This window comes from Athene noctua, chromosome 3 (assembly GCF_965140245.1).
Source record: "Athene noctua chromosome 3, bAthNoc1.hap1.1, whole genome shotgun sequence".
Taxonomy (NCBI): domain Eukaryota; kingdom Metazoa; phylum Chordata; class Aves; order Strigiformes; family Strigidae; genus Athene; species Athene noctua.
The window spans coordinates 16,261,674-16,281,683 of record NC_134039.1 but is presented as its reverse complement, the minus strand read 5'-3'; the positions used below and the strand labels follow the sequence as shown (position 1 = coordinate 16,281,683).

The 20,010-nt window shown below is 46.4% G+C and overlaps 1 protein-coding gene across 3 annotated transcripts; it reads right to left on the bottom strand.

The window, feature by feature from the left end:
• Positions 1 to 587: 587 nt before the first annotated feature.
• On the bottom strand, positions 588 to 18,877 carry SINHCAF (SIN3-HDAC complex associated factor). 3 transcript variants are annotated; one of them, XR_012633281.1, is made up of 7 exons: positions 18,786 to 18,877; positions 8,499 to 8,646; positions 6,388 to 6,487; positions 5,286 to 5,412; positions 3,730 to 3,880; positions 2,465 to 2,915; positions 588 to 2,241 (listed from the first exon to the last, which is right to left on the bottom strand). XR_012633281.1 is itself a non-coding variant. In XM_074901277.1 (6 exons), the coding sequence occupies exons 2-6, from the start codon at positions 8,624 to 8,626 to the stop codon at positions 2,753 to 2,755; spliced, it is 669 nt and encodes a 222-aa protein (XP_074757378.1). In that variant the 5' UTR covers positions 8,627 to 8,646; positions 18,786 to 18,877; the 3' UTR covers positions 588 to 2,752. The 3 variants fall into 3 exon arrangements, 2 of the variants coding, with proteins under 2 accessions (XP_074757378.1, XP_074757380.1); XM_074901277.1 differs by having other exon boundaries at positions 588 to 2,915; XM_074901279.1 differs by lacking the exon at positions 18,786 to 18,877 and adding an exon at positions 15,691 to 15,750 and having other exon boundaries at positions 588 to 2,915.
• Between the last annotated feature and the right edge of the window lie 1,133 nt (positions 18,878 to 20,010).

The window sequence follows — 20,010 nt, the reverse complement described above, 5'->3', positions numbered from 1 at the left end:
CTTCATATTCTTCTAAACTCAGTTATTCACTCCATTTCCTGTCAGGGACCTTGTTCCCACCGGTCTGCAGGAACTTACCTGGCTGACTACACCTGTTGTGGGAATAAATACTCCAGGCTCCAGTTTCAGTAGAGGAGCGCTAGTCTCTTCCACTGACTCCGCTGGATCTGGAGAGGGATGTTTCCACATGCTGTCAGCACCAACCCTTCAACACTGCTGCTTCAGCTGGCCTTCACCGAGTGCCAGTGAGCTAGACAGAGAACAAGCTCACCGGGAACACCAAATGTCAGCACCACCCATTACCAGTAAAGGAATGCCTGACACACACAGTGCCAAGGGAAGCCTGCCCTGAGAGAGCTGCCTATCATAATAAACACCATCTCTGTCTCTTGCTCTGCTCCTCTTTCCAAATTAAACAGAAAGATAATTATCTCAACACCCCACCACCCCCACCCCCCCCCCCAAAAAAAAAAAAAAGGTCTTGAAACCTTGTTCAGAGACATGGGTTGCCTGAGCTGGGTTCAAATATTGAGTCTAATTAACAGAACAGAGCTGAAATAAACAGAGGAGAAGTTGTTTATTTTCTAAATAACTCTAAATTTATTCATTACCCTAGTAAAAAAAAAGGTTGGATTACAAGTGTCTGAACAGTATAAAAGTACAAAACAGGTTCCATAGATTTCTAATACATTAATACAAAGTGCATGACTACATACAGTTCATTTTGCATTACTACTGGGAATGGAAGAGGTGGGAGGGAGTAGGGAAGCAGTTGGTGGTTGAAATCTAGTAATAAATAAATAAATACAGAAGAGATGATCCGTATCAGAGCACATCCTACCACCAATACTGCAGCCTTAGGTGTACAGAATTACTGATGCTGAAAACACAAATTCAAATGAAAGCAGATGTCTGCAAAAACATCTAGGACTCTTGCTCAAGCCCTTATTAGACATGACCAACCTAGTTAAGCTGTTATAAAAGCAAGTATCCATTATATCTGCAGTTGAACTCAATGATCTGAGAGGTCTTTTCCAACCTAAATGATTCTATTTGGTTGCAGATGAGAGCAAGGTAGGCAGCTTTGATCTCCCTTTAGAATCTCAGAGAGTTTAGGAAAAGTAAAAGACGACCAATGAAAGGGAGGAAAAAAAACCCCAAAACTCTGAGGATAGAGGCTCCTCTTAAAACCTGCATATATTTCCCTACCTATATTTTCATTTGCTAAGCATTCCTATTTCAGGAAGTGAGATTACATGGAAATCCAGTCCTAAGCCCTACCCACCACAGTATTATGCCAATGACTCACAGAAAGGAAAGCTTGTAGCAATCCATTGTAGAATATCCTAGAAGAGTAAGAAAAACATCCCCCCTCCCCCCAAAACCAGAAATAAACAAAAAAAAAAAGCAGAATTCCCAACTTACACAAGTTAAACCTTCATAAAAGGAACATGAAGCGATTGGGAGCTAAAACTGCAGCACACTCTTCCAGCAAGCTGCTTTCACCCTACAAGCAAAGTGGAGTTAGGAGGAGTGTCACAATGGTTTGCACACAAGTTTGGGAATCCATGTAAGAAATACCATCTTTTGATGATGTATGCAAACAGAGCTGCCTCAATTCAGTACAGCACCATTCTTAATGAAACTTTTCATACTCAGAATTTACAAAAGCATTGCTTTGGTGGTTGTTTAAACAACCAAGACATAAACAGAGAAGCACCACAGGCGAAGGGTTCCAAAATAGCAATTGTGAATCCAGACCCCAGGCTGCAATCAGATTATGTCCCTGGACCAGAGCTTGATTTGCTTAGCAAGGGGTTTGGTTCTATGTCAGGTCCAAAACCAGCAGAAGTCTGGTCTGTAGTCACATTTCAGCTGCACTGGGCCAAGAGATAGCAGTTACTCTGTTTTGGCCATCATCTACACCTAACTTGGGCATCAAGATGTTTTCTTGGTCCATCTCTGATCACCAGTCAGGTATTACATGAAGCCCAGAGTGTCTGCTGCTGGGTTAAAACAGTCGTCCCCCATTTCACTCTCTTCAATTCTTAGGTAAATCTTCCTCCTTAGGCTAAGGAGGAAAGCTCTTCCACCCCTTCCGAAGAGCACTTTATGTTGAGGGCCTTCTTGGATAACTACCACTTTTAGTAGATATGTCTGCAGTTTACCAGTCTGTGTCACATCGCAGGGATGAAATACTTATCTTTGTTACGTCAGTAGTATAGGGTGAAATCTCCACACCTTTAAAAAAATATATATTTATATAACTAGAGAGGTGACATAGCATTTCTATGTATTAGTTCATCTTATTGACTCATACATGGCTAACAATGAAATATTTTCTTGGGGATTTAAGGAAGGTTACCAACAAACTTTGAAAAAAGCCTTACAGCCACTGCTTCTTTCAATACAGAAACAGGAACTACATATACTTTAATAGACAGAACCCCATCCTCATACTCACTTGTGAAGAAGTGGGGGGCAGGGAGGGGCAGAGAGGAAGATAAGACAACCTTGCAGCAGCATTCAGCTTTGCTAAGTGTTCCATAGCATCTTAAATATTATGTACAGTCTTTCTGAAAGGATACAAACTGGCTTCAGAGTTTGTGGAATTGTAGCAGTAAAACCCGAAACAGTTCTAGGGAATAGTCTTTTGGCAGCATAGCAGGTGTCCAAAGTGAACAGTCACTTTTCTAGTATTTTTCCAGAGAATAATAGGATCTATATAGCCTTCTGCAGCTATCCAAGGAAGTCACCACTCCTCCTGGGTGGAGATTGCTGGAGATTGTGGTCCTTCTTGTTCTGGCTTTTCAGTGGCAGACTTTTTATTGCTACAGCAAGGTTTGAAGAGATGAGTGTCTATGAGGACTTCCCCAAAACGCCCTTTGTAAATAATTCCACAGCAGACCTTTTGCCTGAAACAAATGGCAGGGAGAGAAATAGTTTGTGTGTTTAGAATATACAGAATTTACAGAAATGCAAAACATCAGTTTGACCCAAGACACTACTTTTCTGAGCCTCCAGCTCAGAGGATAGGAGGGAATAGGCTGCTCAAAAAGAGAGAACAAGTCTATGTCACCCATGTCGATATGTCAATACAAAACTAAGTCTCCCATTTTGCTTTACAGAGAAGTTTCAAATACACAGCTATCTGGGCTGAACTAACCTTGACAACAATGCACTTGCAAACACTATTTGAGAGGAGGCAGCAAAGTCTCAACAATTTCAGTAGATCAATTAGCTAAACAAGGCATTACTGTACCACAACAGGCAATAAAAGATAACAAGCTCGTCAGCTCCCAGAAAACCATGTGATTTTCCTCCCACTCCAGATTTTTTTTTTTTAAATTACTACCATCACAGGTCAACCAAATCAAATGCTATGTTTTGCTGGCAAGCTGAGAGCACTGTTGTACTTGGTAACATATGCCATCTACAGAGTATAGTTTTAAGACAAGATAATGACAGGAATATTATCAGTTAATCCCCAAAATGTAAAAAGATTTTCTAGCACCTGTATTAGTATTTAGGGAACTGGAGGGAGATAAGGGAAAATGTCTTAAAAAATATGGCACTTCTTTCTAAAGACAGACAGATATTGTACAATACCCCAAATTATATCCTTAAAACAAATTACATTCAGCAGCATCAAATTCCTGAGGAAACAGAATCAATCACTGTGTATGTGAACTGCTGTCTGCACAGGGGGTGCATTCTGTTACTTTTTACCTTTTCCAATATGTGAGATCTAAGAAGGAGAAAACTGGTGTTCTGCTGGACCCAGCGCTCATCTCTGTGTCAGAGCCATCGTCAGACTGGTTACTGTAACAGGGTGACTGCGCTGGGGAGGCACTTGAAGTGGTGCTGTGGGCATCGGAATCTGTAAGAGAAAGCATAAATGCAAGATCAGGACATGTATCCAATGACTTATTCTCTTCCTGACTTGTAAAAAGTCACATGTGGATTGGAAACAGTGACAGTCTTTTTTTAATTAACAAGGTAAACCTAAAAATGACAACCCATTTTTCACTTGCCTCTGCTGATTTCAAGAGAGATTATCTGTCAACATTTGGGAGACAGGCCTCAGAACTGGAGAAGGTACATGAGGGACTGGAAAGAGGTTCAGGATCAGGCTTCAGTTCCTGTCTCTCTAACATAGCCTATGCAGACCATGCTTTGGACAAGATCCTAGTCCCACTCTGGAATCACTGGCAGATCCTTGAAGACAATGAGGATCTGTACTTCACACCTAGTACTTTCTCCCTTACTGTAAATCTCCTTTCTTACCCTTCCAGTTAAAAGTCTTGCAAAGCCATTCTCATTAGTACAATGGGTTAGGTAGTACTGAGCTTTTGCTGGATTGAGACTATGAACTATGGACTCAGTGCAGACACACACTTTAACAGAGGGCCTACTAGCCTACCTTTTTGTTATCATCTCTAGTACCTACAGTAACACAAATAGATTAACTATAGCACATTGAATGAGGAGATACATGCTCTTTGGGTTAGAGCCTTTACTGATTCTTTGGGGAGGCTTTTTCTTCAGGCCAGGTAGGATAACTGAAAGAAGACCAAGTCAGCAACAGTTAGGAAGGTTTGTTTTAGAGGAAAAACCTAAAGCACTGGCATGTATTTAGAGCATAACAGGCAGATGGCTTTGTTGGAAAGCTATGGTCCAAATCCTTTTTGAAGAGTCTAAGTGCTAGTGGAAGGAAATCACTGAGACCAGCAGAGGAATGTGTAAGGAAACTATACAGAAGAAACATGTTAGTAATTTAAAGGAAGGAAAAAAAATTTTAGGCTAAATAGGTAGCCTAGACATTTTTTTGTTGTTGTTGAATACATGTATGGAAGGAAAAGATCGATAGCGGTATCAGCGGAACAGTGCTTCTTGGGAAAAGCTGAAAATGGCCATAGCGTGTTACTGAGAGCAGAGGGAAACCTAACTTCAGTTTCAGTGAGGGTCATGCCCAAGAAGATTTTCTTTCTAGAGACATGTCATTTAAGCGTAGAACATAAGGTACAGGCTTTCAAGCCAGGTTCCACACTCCCCCACGCCACTTCCCTACATCTGTCTCACAGCCCACCCTGCACACAAGATCTTCCTCCTCACTCCACCCCCTCCCCAAGTCCTCAGGTGATGAGAGGTTGTGAAAACAGGGAGGGCTCAAACATGTGAGCGTACAATTGAGTCTAGATGGTGATTCAGCTTGGCCAGTTAACAGAAAGCTATGTTAGGGGGAGACCAACATTTATTGCCAAAATCTCTTTGGATCCACTTACTGTGCCGCTTGAATTCTTTCTGCAGTTTGCTGATTTGATTGCTCTTTATTCTGCTTCCAGAAAGAGTTTTCATTTTCTTTGGTTTCAGTGTTGTTTTAAGACTGGGTCCAGCCCTGGCATCTACCACCTACAACACAGAAAATGCATGCATAATACTTCTGCATCGTGCCCAGATACTGCCCTAGTCAACATACCTGTACTGACTTAGCTGAACATGTTCAAAACCAGTTTAGTCAAACCAATGCAGTTCTGTGCAGACACTCTTATGTTTCATTTAAATCTGGTTTGTAAGAGTTTGTAGGAACATTGAGCAAACTAGTTTAAAAAGCACATTCAGTTCAACTTTTGCCTTCTTCCTATTTTTGACAAATTGTTTTGTAGACAACAGTTGTTTAAGCCCATACTGGTTCAAGTTAAGAGTGTCTGCCAAGCATTTGGCTTGAGTTTTGGTTGCCTTTTTTTTTTTTTTTTAAATCATCAGTTTAACTTCTGAATAAAGCTAGTGGTAGTAATAACCACAGTTCTGGATTCCATTACCATCAAGGATTCCTGAATAAAGATTATAACATACACAAAGAATCCTGATCATCTTCCCAGCCCTAGGCCCAAACCAAATTAGATGTATCAAAACAAAATATGAGTGGGAATAGCTGCGAGATATTAGTCATTGTAATTATCTGACTAAATGACATTGATTTATGTGTTGCTTGAGCAAGTCACCTTGCTTGTTCAAACTATTAAAAAAAAGTCAAAAAAAGAGCAACCAATTCTGGATAGAGGCCAAACTTGAAATGTTTTCAGTGTCATAAGAGACTTTTGGACAAAGTTATGAGCTTGTGAAAACAAGGAATTACAAGGTAAATTAGTCTGTGACTCCATCCCAAGCTTGCATAATCACCATTTACACACAAGCCAAATAAAGACAGGTAAGAGCCATGTAAAGGAACTACTCCAGGAAGGAATTAGAGATGCTGAGGGTGGGAAAGGAGAACGTAAGGGAAATATCAAACCCCAAATTCTTGCCAGCACCTCCCCTCTCTAGCAGGATGGACTACGGCAGAGATGAGTTAGTTTTGGGGTGGAAGAGAAATAAATGACTAACATGATTCCAGTTTTTTTTGGATCCTGCTGGCAATTTTTTCCATCTTTTCACCAAAAGGACACAGGCATTGCAAATATCTCCTGAGCGGGCCTCATGGAGCCTGGTAAAAACAAAAGCAAAAAAAAAAAAAAAAAAAAAATCACTTGACAACAGTTAAAAGCACACCCCTCACTTAATAACAAAAAGCAGCAAAAAAATTGATGGAAATGAAGGGCTCTCAAGTTCTGTTTTTCAGGCATTACATTTCACCTGGGGTGCTCAAACATTGCCATTTAAAGACCAGGTATCTTACCTCTTCTATATGGAAAGCACTCTTCCATAAAGAAATAAAAGGTGGTGTAATCTGCCTCCAGAGGGACAACAGTCCCATCACCTTCAGTTGGTTTTGTTTTTAATAAAAACCTATAAAAACCCACACAGTTCCAGCAGGTTGGTTGGTTTGATTGGAGGAGGAGGGAAGAAGAATAATCATATTCCTTGGATGTACATTTTGGAACAGACCTCAGAGGTCCGACAAAAGCTTATTCAGCTCTTAACTTTCTCACAGAGATTCAAGGATGAGTAACAAATACCACCTGAACACACTCCCACATAAGCGTAGGATAAGGTTTCAGAAACAGCAGTTGCTGGAATGACAACAATACTCACTCCTTTTAACAAGCTTTCTTCAGAAATCATCTCTACTGCTAACCCACGCTAAAAGAAATATAAAGGAGATACAGTGTAGAATTTTTCAGCTGTTTAAATGTGAAAACTTTGAAGCAATCTATAGATTAATGGGGCAGGCTCAGGTAAGCCCTTATTTGCTCAATGTTAAGACTGCATTTTTACCTTGGCAAACATATTTCAGATAGCACAAGACCAAAGGCCCTGGTACACTACAAGCTTCTTTACTGCAGCTAACAAAAAAGAAAAAAAAAGGCAATGGGTCTTCACATAGTCTTTCCACTGCCAAGGACAGTAGCCAAGAAATATGATAAGGAAAATTATCATATCAACACCAGATTTATGTACAAAAATCCATAGTAAATACAAAGCACTATAAAGCTGTATGTGAAAGGAGTGTTTCTAGAAAAAGTGGGGGGAAAGAGGGAAATATTTCTGAAGATTGCAAAGATGTACACACAGTTAAGCACTTGAGATGAGAGTTGCAATATTGATATGTATCTCGTTTTTAAAGTGATGCATGAAGGTTCCACTTGGGCCTAAAATTTTGATGAGAGGTAATCCAACAAGACTGGAAAAAAAGCGCAGAAAACATCTATTGACAACACAGACTTCTCCCAGGGGAAATAATTTCATGGACAACTATAGCATGAGAAATTCTTATTGTCTCAAAAAAAATTCAAAATAAACAAAGTAAAAATTACAAGCTATCACGGAAGAATTTGCTTTGCTGACAATTCAAGGACACAAATTTACACAGAATTTCAAAGTTCTTAAAGTATTTCAAAAAAGCTAAAAGGTCACAGCGACTGGTACAAGAAATCACTGCTATTTATAGCTTTGCTTACCAATGCCTTCAAGTAACATTACGTGCAACATTATCTAATTGGAAGGCTAATTGCTTGATGCTTACTTTCCATCAGAATGGACTTCCAATGAAAAGTTTTAATAATATGTTGATATGCCCTATTTGAACAAAGGCACTAATACCTGAAACAGGGTACTCCACATAAATTCACTGGAACTGCTAAATTTTTACTCATCAAGTTTTGTCTAAATTCTTGACTTTTCAGAGCCACATTAAACCTGTTTTCCATCTTGTGTGGGAATGTACACCTATAAGGAACAAGTGCAAAATGCACAGTCTGATAGGTGTCTAAATCCTTGCCTGTGCTGTGAGGTGGGAGACACACAAGCCTGACCCTTCACTGGCATAAACTACAGTGGCTCTTCATTGGCAACAACAACAAATCAACAACCAGATAGTACCATACACAGCAGCACAGGGTCCAGACCCTCCTGGCCTGGCCAGAAAAGCTGTGAGGAAGCTGAAGCCAGCCTTCCCCCACCACCCACCTCTGGTAAACCAATCTTTCAGTCTTCCAGAGCAAGAAGAACAGCATGTCAGGTTCGTGGCTTGCACGATGTTGACTAAAGAATCTTACCCAAAACAATTCTGGAAATCCTTTTCATAACGTTTGCTGTCAGTGAACCGAGAACTGGAAGACTTAGCTCTGCAAATACAGCAGCCCTCTATACTCCGATACATCTTCGGTTTGTGAAAGCCAAACATCTTTTCCTCCCAGTTGTAGTCTGTGAAAATAGACAGAAACTGGTGTTACTTACCACGGTTAGATATGAAAGAAAAACCTGGGCAATGCACTGGGCAAACCAGAAGTAAACTATGATTCAGGATAGGAAACTGCTAGATTAGGCCATAGTTTTAACCTGCATTGCTTCAGAAAGGCAGATGCACCTAGAATACACCTTCTTACTAAAAAAAAAAAACCAAACCAATAGTTGGAATATTAAGCAATACCCAGCAGGACTCACGACAAGCTCACTTCTGCACAACTCCACTCTAAGGGCACATCTGCAACAGCACAACCCAGAGGTGTGAATGCAGCTGACTTGGCTAATGAAAGCCCATGTGTGTGGTAAAACAGGCTGCAGAACAGACCGTGTGAACCTGCCCGAGCCCCTGGATAAGCTGGATAAGTAGTTGGCAGCTGAACCCTGGGTCACTGGCAGTACCTCGTCATCATCACTGGCATTTGTTGGAAATATCCCTGCCAAACTTTGTTGAAAGTGAGTAGGAGTCATTTCAAATGAGCTGCAGTCATACCTCTAGGGCTGTAGGGCAGACATACCTGAAAAGCTGCCCTAAAAACATCAGGGTGGAGTCCCACCCAGCCCTCAATGGCCATGTCTGCACTGCGGGACCCAGGAGCACTTCTCCATTCTCAGGCCTGGGTGCGCATCCCAGCTCTGTGTCAGCACAGGCTCAGTTCTTGCCCTCCCACCTTCCCCGCCCTGCTTTCCATGGGAAGGAAGCCTAGAGAGAAAAGGCCAGGGAGCAGGACCCTGGGGCACATTTCAGCATGCGCACCTACCACACATCCCAGCTACCGCCAATGACGCTGGAGCAAAAGGTACTCTGTTTACAGGGAAGTTGTTTCTTCTTAACCACCAGCTCTGCAAACTCAGCACCAGCTCAGAAAGCCAAAAGCCATGCCGCTTTTAGAGGTCTGTCTATCCTTTTCCGTACACCTGGGCTGGGATTTGCTATCAGAGCAGGTAACACACACAGTGGAGGCGTCTTCCAGGCAGAAACTTTTAAAGTTAGTTACAAGTGGATTTACTGCAGTCACCACAACAAAGACCCTTTCAACACATGATGTCCCCACCACCAAATGAGTTCTCCCCTGGCACCAGTTACTCCCCAGGTGCAGACTCCTGTTACGGACAGTCTGACATAGCATGAGAAGCTGTCAGAGTAAACAGAGCTCCCACAGTACTTCAAAAAAAAAAAACAACAACTGAGCAAAACTGGTGCTGGGTCTGGACACACCACAAGCCCTTACAGGTCACACAGCATCTGTCCTGTAACATGGGTGGGAACGGTTCCAAGGTGTTCTCTTAAATAGACCATGCTGCAAGGTTTGCCTCAACCACCTGCTGCAGGGAGTGAGCAGCCATCTCTGCTCTTCATCACACACTAACTGCTCAGAGGGCACAGGCCACTGGCTGCAAGAAGCGCCATGAAAATAAGCTCCCACTGCTGCGAACTTCTGCTTTTAAAAAATTAAAATTAGATGGAGCCATACAAATAACACAAGATCTCCCCTTCTTCCCTTAACAAGAGACCAAGTCGCTATATTCTTGCATCTCCATCGCTCGTGGGCAAGTATGGTGAGAGGGAACTTCCAGTCACTTCTCAGTCCCAGGCATTGCCAAGTCACATCAACCTAACTTGGGTTACTGATGAATGTATGTGGCATATCTTCCACCTGCAGGAAGGTAAGGGACATCATTCTAATATCCAACAAAGACAGAAAAAAATTAACCTGAAATCTCCAGTTTATAGCACCAAGATTTGCCCCATCATAACAGCAATAAAATAATTTGAGAAGCAGGTTCAGGTGAGGTCAAAACTATGTTTCCACAAAACAACCATCAAGCTTACCTTACTGACAAAAGATTGCACACAAGGGAAAGAGATCCCACACATTTTTGCAGGACCACAGCAAAAGCTAGTGAACCACCCAAGTGCACTCACAGTCCTCCACACAGAGGTAAAAATATACTCCCCCACTCCAGAGGGGAAGACCACAATAGCACTGCAAATAAACACAAGGCTCTGCCCAAGGTTCCTAGGCTCCTGAGAACAACAGAAAAGCAAAAAATTGTATCTAATATTGCTGGTTAATATTATTAATAAACAAATCCACGAAGGAACTCATACCCAGCTGGAAGTGTACATGTTTACATTTCAGTCCAGCATACTATAATACAAGATCACCTGGAGCCCACTGAAGTTGTCTCCCTGCAACTGCTACTGCACAGACATGTAGAAAGGGACAAATCAACTCTCCAAAAAGCTTGTCTTGACCAAAACCCTTGCACAGAGTCTGTTGATGGAACTGAATGCTAAGGAGGCCCTCGAGGCTTAGGCCAGAGATAGAGGGGATAGGTCTTTCCCTCCTGTCCCAACTCATGCTGTTTTCCACAGGCTCGAAGTGCTGTATTCCTTTCCTCTTCAGGCATATTTACAGCACAAAGAACTCACTGAGGGCTAGGATATCCCAAGGATGATTTGTGCAAATACCCAGCACAGTCACCCCAAATGCTGCCAGGCTTCTTTGGAGATTCACTGCTTCCTCTGTGAGGGTAGCATTGGCCTGGAGGCCAGGAGCAGCTGTGGCAAGTAAAGGGCATACAGCTAGTGAGTGACCTGCTGAATGGGTTTGTTGAAACTCCGAACTCCTCCTCTGCTTCTGCTTGGATATGTTTTCAGGGACATGTAGCAAATGAATGCACGACCAAATCAGGTTAGTATCCCTGGACTTGACAAATAAACAAGAGAGTGTTTAAGCAAACACTTAAAAGAGTATGTATTCTGTTTCTTAGCATCCCATGTGCTTCTTCAAGAGACAGTCTCTTGAGGACACTGTTTAACAAGCCTCTGGAGATCCAACAGCAAGTTCACCTGGGAATTTTCAGCTACCAAATAGCAATTTTAGATTTTGTTTGACTACCCCAATGTTAAATCTGTGGTCTGATGCTTTTCTTTAGAAAGTCAAAGACTAACTGCAGACACTTAAGCAGTAAGAACATCTTGACTGTTACAGGGCAAGACACAACTGCTATCAACAATGTGATTTACTTTCTAACCTGGTTTCTTCCAGAAATCCAGATGCTGATGAGATGATCTGTCACCAGCCGGTATTTATACCATGGTAGAACAAAATGCACATTTTACAATTAATGTTCTGGCAAAGACTGGCATCAGACATATATTTTGAAAATATTTTGTTTTGCATCGTTGCTGCCATTCGCACAGGAGCAGCCTTTCAACACCATCTTTCAATACAAGAGAAACTAGTGCCATCTGTTTCCCACTTGATGAATGGTCAGCAACAGTATTACCATGTATCACGCCTGAATGGGGAAGAGCTAGAAGCAAAACCGCAAGTGAAACAGATTTCTGACAACTGCATCGGAGTGCAGTTATAATTGGAAGGCATCAGTCCAGTTACACATTTAATCCTAAACAGTTGCCATTTGACTATTATACAATAAATATTCTGTCAGCTGGAAAGCTTAATAGCGAACATGTACTTAGAAGCACATATGACTGTGCCCTTTAAAGTTTTACTTGAAGGCTTCACAATTTAGATCTCAAACTAACACTAGGGAGTTAGACTGCCAGCTACTGTAACACCCGAATCTTAGCTGCGGAAGCTTAACCACATGAAATTTGGGACAGATAAAAAGATGGCAAGTAGGAATGATGTAACTTCCACAGAAGTTAAAAAGCATTACACATGACAATTTTGCCAAATTTAAGCGTGTTCTTAAAATATATGACATCTTTTATCTTTTAAATCACCAGTTGCACAGAAGTAAAAGGGACAGCTCACCAAAGAAATGAGAAATCCTAGCAGAGGGTGTCATTCTGCAGAAATGGAGATTTACCTGCATTAGTAGGGGAGCACTACTCCCCCAAATCAGAGGAAAAGTGGTCCTTCTCCACAGTCTCCCTGCAAAAGGAAAAGTTGCTATTCCTCCAAGTTCTACTTTAAACAACTGCTTTAGCAACTTGAATGGTCTCAGAAAAGACTACAGGAAAAAGCTCTCTCTATCCCTCTGCCCTCTCACTTTTGGAAAAGCAGCATCAAAAACAGACTCGTCTTGCAAAAAAAAAAAAAAATGGAGTCAAGCAGAGAACAGTAAAGTATGTGGGGAATAAAAGAAAAACCACACACACCCTGCTTATTACATTTGTGAAAGGCCGATACAAAGCAGAATGCATCATATGTGTGTGAAAACGGTTTCGTGCTTGCATTACCTGTCAGGACTAGAATTTGGTGCTTAAGTTTTCTTTGCAAAATTTAATTTGATGATCTAAATTAAAATGAGTTATTGCTTCAGAACCTCATTAAATTTTCAAGTTAAGGAAGAACTTCTGAACTTTTAGATTTTAAAATAAGAAAAGCTTAGCCACTTCCATTTGCTTTTCCAGATTCCTTCTGCATTCTTTCTGATCACCCAAGAAGAATGAAAACCCTTTATAATAGAAAGGAAGGAATTCCTAGAAGGCAGGCATGTCTCCCTTTGTAACACAATTATCAGACCAGTCAGGAGAACATGCTCACCTGCTTCTCACAAAGCTGAGAGAGAAACATTCCCTGGGGTTATGGGAGAACAGAGGGATGCCAGTCCAACTACTCAATACCTTCCTCTCTTCCCATCTCCTCACTCTGACCCTAGATCATCCACCCTTTGTGCAACTCAAAGTTGCCAGTACATTGTCAGAGACGAGGAGAACCTCTGAAAATAATCTGATTTCCCCTTCTGTGTATGAAACAGCCTTGGCACAGTCTCCCCAAATATGTTGATGCAGCCAGTGCCTGTCAGTAACCATCTCACAATGCTCATCTCTACAGCATTTAATTGGAATTAAGAAACATAGCCAAAATGGTGATTTTTTTTTCTTTTAAAGAAAAAGAAACAGATACCTTAATATAGAAAGAATATATATGCTCTAGCTTTTACATCTGCAAGTGCATACACTCAGGCACATGCACACACATGAAAAATACTTCCAGAACTGTCTGTGGCACCAGATGCAGAGTTGCTTGTCTCACTAATAAATTATTGGGCCTGTCCCTCTGTTGAAATAAAGTGCAATACCTCTACTGAAAATCAACTGTAGGACAGAGAATTATAGAGGAGCTGATCTACATCAGAGTCTCAATGTAAACATACCTCCTCCCTGAGTTTACATGCTGCAAAAAGAATCTTTGGAATAGAAGTTAAGATTTGACCCCAGAAAACCATATTTTAACATGCCCAAAGTGAGAATATTCCAAGGAAGTAAGAGACCAAACTAAATGAAGTAATCTGAAAATGCAACTTCGGTATCCGCAAAAACATCTTTTACACTGTTGTCTGTCCTTACAGCTCAAGACAAAGTGACTAATTTCCAACAACCATAACCTTAGAATTGTGCATACTGAACACTCTTCTGGTCCCCTACATCCTCAGATTTTCCTTCCACTTCCCTTCCTCTCTCCACCCAAAACAACTTTACTTGGAGTAAAGCTGTATTTGGCCACTACAGCCCAGGCACAGAATCCTGTGGAGTTTTCACTTGATGAGCTGAACAAAACCAGTAAAAGGTCAAAACTACATTTTCAGGAATCTTTCCTCTGTCAAAATAAGTAACTCGCTCTTTTGCTGGTAGTTGTTCACAGCTACCGTTGTGCTCTCAGTGCTCCAGTGAAATCTTAGCACACCAGATGCAACTGACAGCAACAAACCAGCTCGTTATCAGACTGGACATCTTTTTCCCCATGTTTGAGCCTCCACAGCATCCCGGCTGGGTTAGCAGCAGTCAAGTCACCAAGGAACATACTTACCTGCTGATCTTCAGTGGGAAATAAGTACCTAACCCATTTAAACAAAAGAAGTGAAAGGCTAAGCCACATGGGTGTTCCTCTAAACTGCCATGCGGTTAGTGCTCACAAGGGATATGCCAAAGCACGAAAACAGTAATCAGTAAGATTTGCATAGGGGAAGAAAAAAATCCCAAACCTGTCCCACCTGCAGACATTCCATCTTGAAAGAGGACTTCCCTCCACCCCCCCCCACCCCCCCCCCCCCCCCCCCCCCGAAACTCCTGCTGCATAACTAACACCACGCTCAGCCTGATGAGGAGCCCTGCAAGGAAAACCTGGGATCTTCTCAAGCAAGTGCTAGAGTTCAGTCTGTGATGCTTATCTGAGTACAGTCACTGCCGCTGTTATGATGCTGTTTGCAACCACCTGCTACTGAAAAAGCATCACAGACACCAGAGATCATGAGACACCGAACAGTTTTGGTTTGGTAGGGGTTTGGTTTTTGTTTTTCTTTTAAACAGGATAACACACCTGATGGGGACTTGAACTGAAGTAGTAGTAATTATTTGACAGAATAGCTGAAGTGACTTAATTAAAAAGGTTAAGTTTCCATGGCCTTAAGTAATATTACTGGTCATTTCACTTGGACTTTGGACTGAGCACATTCTACAGAAATGTAAAGGCTTGAGTCATGAAATGGAGTCCCGCCCATGTATTCTGCTTAACCACTCAGTTTTCAAGCTCCAGCTCACTAGCTGCTTCTTTCTGTTAAAGCAAGTGTTACATGGGGTACAAGTCTGAAGAAACTGGTTGTCAAGGACTGTGCCTGTCCTTCATCTAGTTATGAAAGAGGTACAAAGCATGAGGTGTTAAGAATCAATGCAAAGCAGAGTTTGGTAACACAGAGCTGTTTTAGCATGAGTAAGACAATTAATCGTCACAGTTTTAATGTTTTTAATCTGTGTGAATTTATCAGCTCTTTTAACATCATCTACTAAGAAGGATGTTTTCTTTTTAAAGGAAAGACTGCAAATATAGGCAATTAGCTTCTCTTTGAGGATCTCCCGGCTGGAAGAGAGGAGGAATTTTTCCCAGAGGCTCTGGCACTCAATTCTACCTACTTTCAGAGGGAGCTGGATGCTGCATGCCTGTGGGTGTGTTTGAAAAATCCCACGACTTGTTACTTGCAGATTCTCTACCATGGATCACAGATCCCAAGAAACCTGGAATTTACCTGGGTGGCCAAGGAGTCCAGTGTCCACTGGTGTCAGAAGGAAGGTCTCCAGTTCACTGTCTGCCCTACGATGCAGTTCTTGCAATCTTTTTATTTAAAAAAACCCCAAAACACCAAAAAGCTGTGAACTACACAGTGAACCTGGCTATGTGCAGACTGGGGTGAAGGGAGTTTCCACAGCACACACCCTGCACAGTGCTGACATAAAACAGTCTCACCTTTGGAAACAAGCACACGGTATTAAAGGGGTTTGCTGAGAAACCGTCACCCTCCTAGCCTGCCTTATAAAAGGGGTTAAACAGATGACTCTCCATGGCTTCCACCCTACCACCTTCCACCAGCGCCGTATTAAAATTTAAAATTAAGAGACCATTGCAGTTAGGTTGTGCTCATGTATGTCACTCAGCCTCCACCACTGACGAGATGCTGTTGTAGGCTCAATCCAGGACTCTGGGTCTTCTCCCCACCCAGGAGGCGAGGGTGGCAGGGGCCCTGCCCTCAGCCCAGCCAGCACACACGTGCTTTAGGCACACAGCAGCAGGCTGAGGGGCAGCATCCTGCGCCAGCTGCCCACGGAAACACAGCGCCGGGGCGCAGCTCCGAATTTTTCTTTGCAGTTGTAACGATTATTGAAGAATCTGGGTCCAAAGAAGTGCCCGCTAGCAGACTGGCGGGAAAGAGCCTCTGGGGGAGCCCCGGGGCAGGCAGGATCCAGCCCTGCTCCCTACGCCAAGGCACAGCCGCCAAGGCACAGCCGGGTAAACACCGGGTCTGGCAGGTCCCTTTAAATCCCTTGAGCCACACGCATCCGGAGACGAGTGTACGAGAGGAGACGGCAACTTCACTCTCATGAAAGGGAGAACGCGACCGGGAGCGTTTCCCTGGCGCAAAAGTTGATTTAAAAAAAAAACAAACACACAAACCACAAACAATAGTGATAAAAGATGCCCGAAAAGGCAGAGGCTGGTCGCGCCGCTGCCGCAGCCCCCAGGACCGGCGCAGTGCCGGAGGTGGCGGCGGCCGCTTTCCGCCGAGCACCGCGTGGCGCGGGAGAAGCGCCGGCCCGGGCACGGCGGGGCGCCCCGTTACCGCCGGCGGGCTCGCTCCGCTGGAGGCGCGGCAGCGCCGGGAACAAAGACCCCCCCGGGGCGGACGACCTACTTTCGCAGGCGGCCCCGCCGGTCAGGTGGAGCCGCGGGAGCACACACAGGCGGGCGGCCGGGCGGCCCCGGCCTCCCCTCCCCGAGCCTGCCAAGCGTTCCACTTGCGGAAAGACGAATAAAATTGAAAATAAATTAAAGCAGCGCAGAAAGGGGAGGGCGGTGCGCCGAGGAGGAAAGCCCCGAGCGCGGAGGTGGGCGCTGCGCAGCGTCCCCCGCGCTGCAAACACCGCCCCACCACGCGGCCGCGGTGCAGCCGCCCCATCCGGGGGGGCGGTGGGGCGAGCGGCGGGAAGCGGGGGTCGAGCCGCGGCAACTCCACTGGGCACCCCGACCCCTGCCCCGGCAGTGTGGCGGCCGCCTCCCGCCCCCCGGTCCCGTCCCGTCCCCCCAGCCCCGCGCTGGCTCCTCATGGCTCGGCCCTGACGTAATTCAAACATGGCAACAGTTGCACTTCAAAGGGCCGTCGCAGACCTCCCGGCAACGCGGGCATGCCGCGGCGGGGGCCACACGGACCCCACCCCACTCCCCCCGACCCTGCGGCAGCTCCGGGAGGCGGGGGGGTCCGGCGGGGCTCGCCTGCTCGCCCGCGCACATCACCGCCGTGCGCGCAGCGCGCTGCCGAGGGGAGCGCGTGTGTACCCAAAGTTTCCTCACCCCTTCAAAGTCCTCCCAAACCGGCAGCCAGCCGCTACAAAACACCAGCCCCCTGCGGGACAACTTTTACCCCCCCGACCCCCCCCCATCCGCCTCGCGGAGGACCGCGTTCCCCCGGCGCCCGCAGCACATGCGAGCCCTTTGTTTTCCCCGCAGCCGGGCGCTGCCTACGTGCCGCGCCGGGGGCACCGCCGGCCGCTCCGCGTAACCCCCCCGCCCCGCCGCGCAAACCCCGCGGAAGGCGGGAGTTAAACTTGTTGGGCGCCGGGCGCGGGCACAGGCTGACGGGGACGGGAGCGACTTTCGCTCACGCTGCGAGGGCGGCAGAACGCTATCGCCGCCCGGTCCCCGCCGCGCACCGGGGCCGGTGGCAGGGCGCCCGCCGTGGCGGGGAAGGCCCCACGCCGCGAGTCGTGCGACCGGCAGCACGTGTGGCGCCAGCCCACAGCCGCACGCTTCCACCACCTCGGGGCGTCCCAGACCCCGACCCCTCCGCAAACAACAGGGATAAAACTACAGATAAATCAACCGCCCCCTCTCCCCCGGGGAAACGCGGCGGGGGGAATCGCGGGCCCTATGGTGCCCCTCTCCGCTGGCACCAACTCGTGCGTGCCGCAGCTACAGGTGTGCGCTGCGGGGCTGCGGGGCGCGCCGAGGGCCGCACCTGCGCCTCCCGCTCCGCACGGCCGGCGGGGCCGCGCCGCGCCGCCCTTCCCCGCGGGACCGGCCGTGCCTCGCAGTCCGCGTGGCGAGGCCGGGCGGCCGCCGCCCGGGAAGGGCGCCAGGCAGCCCGGTTCCCCTAACCCGCTCCGCAGCGCTTCTGGGAGCTAAGTCGTTTAACGTGGCTACGCTTCCTCCCGGAGACTTGCGGCTTTAACCTCACTCGGAGTGGTGGCGGCGGGGGGAAAGTCAGCGTTCTCGGGATGGGTCTGCAACAATGCGGGAGGCGTTGCTCCCCGCCAGCACCTCCTTTTGAACTCCACTAATTGAAGAAAAGGGGAAAACGCCGCGCACAGGAACCACGCGTGTCAAACTGTTTCAGGCGGTAAAGTTTTTTCGCCGCGGCAAAAGACAGGCTCCGGGATTAACTGGGGTTTAACAGAAACGACCGACTGCTGCGAAAATACCCAACAACAACAACAACCCCCAAACAAGCAAAAAAAGCCCAAACCCACCCCAAAACAAAAAACCCGCCCCGGTTTCCCGGTTTAAGCCTCCCGTTCCCTGCCGGCTGTACTTTTCTTTCCTCCCCCCAAGCAAAAAGAAGAAATCACTCACCGCTCTATCGCGCTCACCAACAGACGTGCGGTGCGCGGCGAAGCCCCGCCGCTGCGCGCCCTCCCCGTGCCTCCGCGCTCTGCCGGCCCGCGAGCCCGCACCCCCCCGCCCCCTCCTCTCTCTCCCCGCCCCCTCCGCTCGGCGCCCGCCGCTCTGCGCATGCGCCGTTCCCACGGCTCCATTCTCCTCAATCAAACGCTCTCGCTTCGCGCGCCCCATTGTCCTTTTAAGGCAGAAAGGCCGCGCGGGAAGCCGGGGGGAGGGGGGTGTTGCCCATTGTGACGAGCGAGGTGACTTCACGCACGCGGCCCGCTGCCCCGCCCCGCCCGGCCCGGCGGGGGGCGGGTCCCGGCCCCAGCACCGGCCCGGCCCGGGCACCTGCCTCCGCGGCGGCGCCGCGCGGCGCGGGGGCGGGGCCACCTCCCGCCACGCCCCGCCACGCCCCGCCCAAACAAAAACAAACGGGACGGAACGCTGGAGCGGCACCGGCCGGGGGGCGCGGCCTCCGGGAGGAAGCGGGCAAGTCTTCTGCTGGCCCCGAGTTGTTTCTTCGTTTCAACGTGTGTTAAGAGTCATCAGTGGCTCTTACAGTTTTTCCGGCTGCGTCAGAATGGCTGAGTGAAAAATTCACGTCATCGCAACTTTTGGTTCACGCTCTTCGTCCAATTTCGGAAGAGCTGCTTCACGAAAACAGCTGGTGGCTTATGGTGAAATAGATTTCCTTTAAAAACAAACGATGTCAGGAGGCTTAGCATGCGAGACACAAGGTAGCGCTTGGGCAGTTACAACTTAGTCCCGTTGCAGCCCGTAACCGCAATAAAACTGCGAGCAGCTCCCTCCCAGGCTTACACTCAAACCAAGCCCCCGAATACTGAATGCCGCCTTTCGAACTGTTTAAAAAGATCCACTCAGAATTGACAGCAGCTCAGGTACAGTGTGCACTTGTTATTTAATACGCTAAAATACTAAAACAACGAGGATGAGTATTTCTGTTACAAACTGTCTTTTCCTGGTAGGGAACTTTTCAGTCTAAACTCTAGGCACAGATTTACCAGCTCACTGAGAACTCTTGCTGAAATGATCCTTATGCTTCCAGCAGCAGCGCTAGCTCACCTTGAGGGATTTCCAGGAGAGCAGGACAGTCTGCTTTTCCTTGCCTTAGTCTGAGCACCTCGCATCACCTCTACTGGCTTGTAAATCCTTGGTAATTCTACACCGTTTCCTT

Bases quoted from the DNA above. Each gene is read 5' to 3' on its own strand.
- SINHCAF (XM_074901277.1), bottom strand. From the start codon at position 8,626: ATGTTTGGCTTTCACAAACCGAAGATGTATCGGAGTATAGAGGGCTGC. The intron at 5,413-6,387 runs GTTAGTCATTTA...TCTGTGTTGTAG, and splicing joins CCAAAAAAAACTGGAATCAT to GTGGTAGATGCCAGGGCTGG. The intron at 3,881-5,285 runs GTAAGTGGATCC...TTTCTCTTACAG, and splicing joins GAAAGAATTCAAGCGGCACA to ATTCCGATGCCCACAGCACC.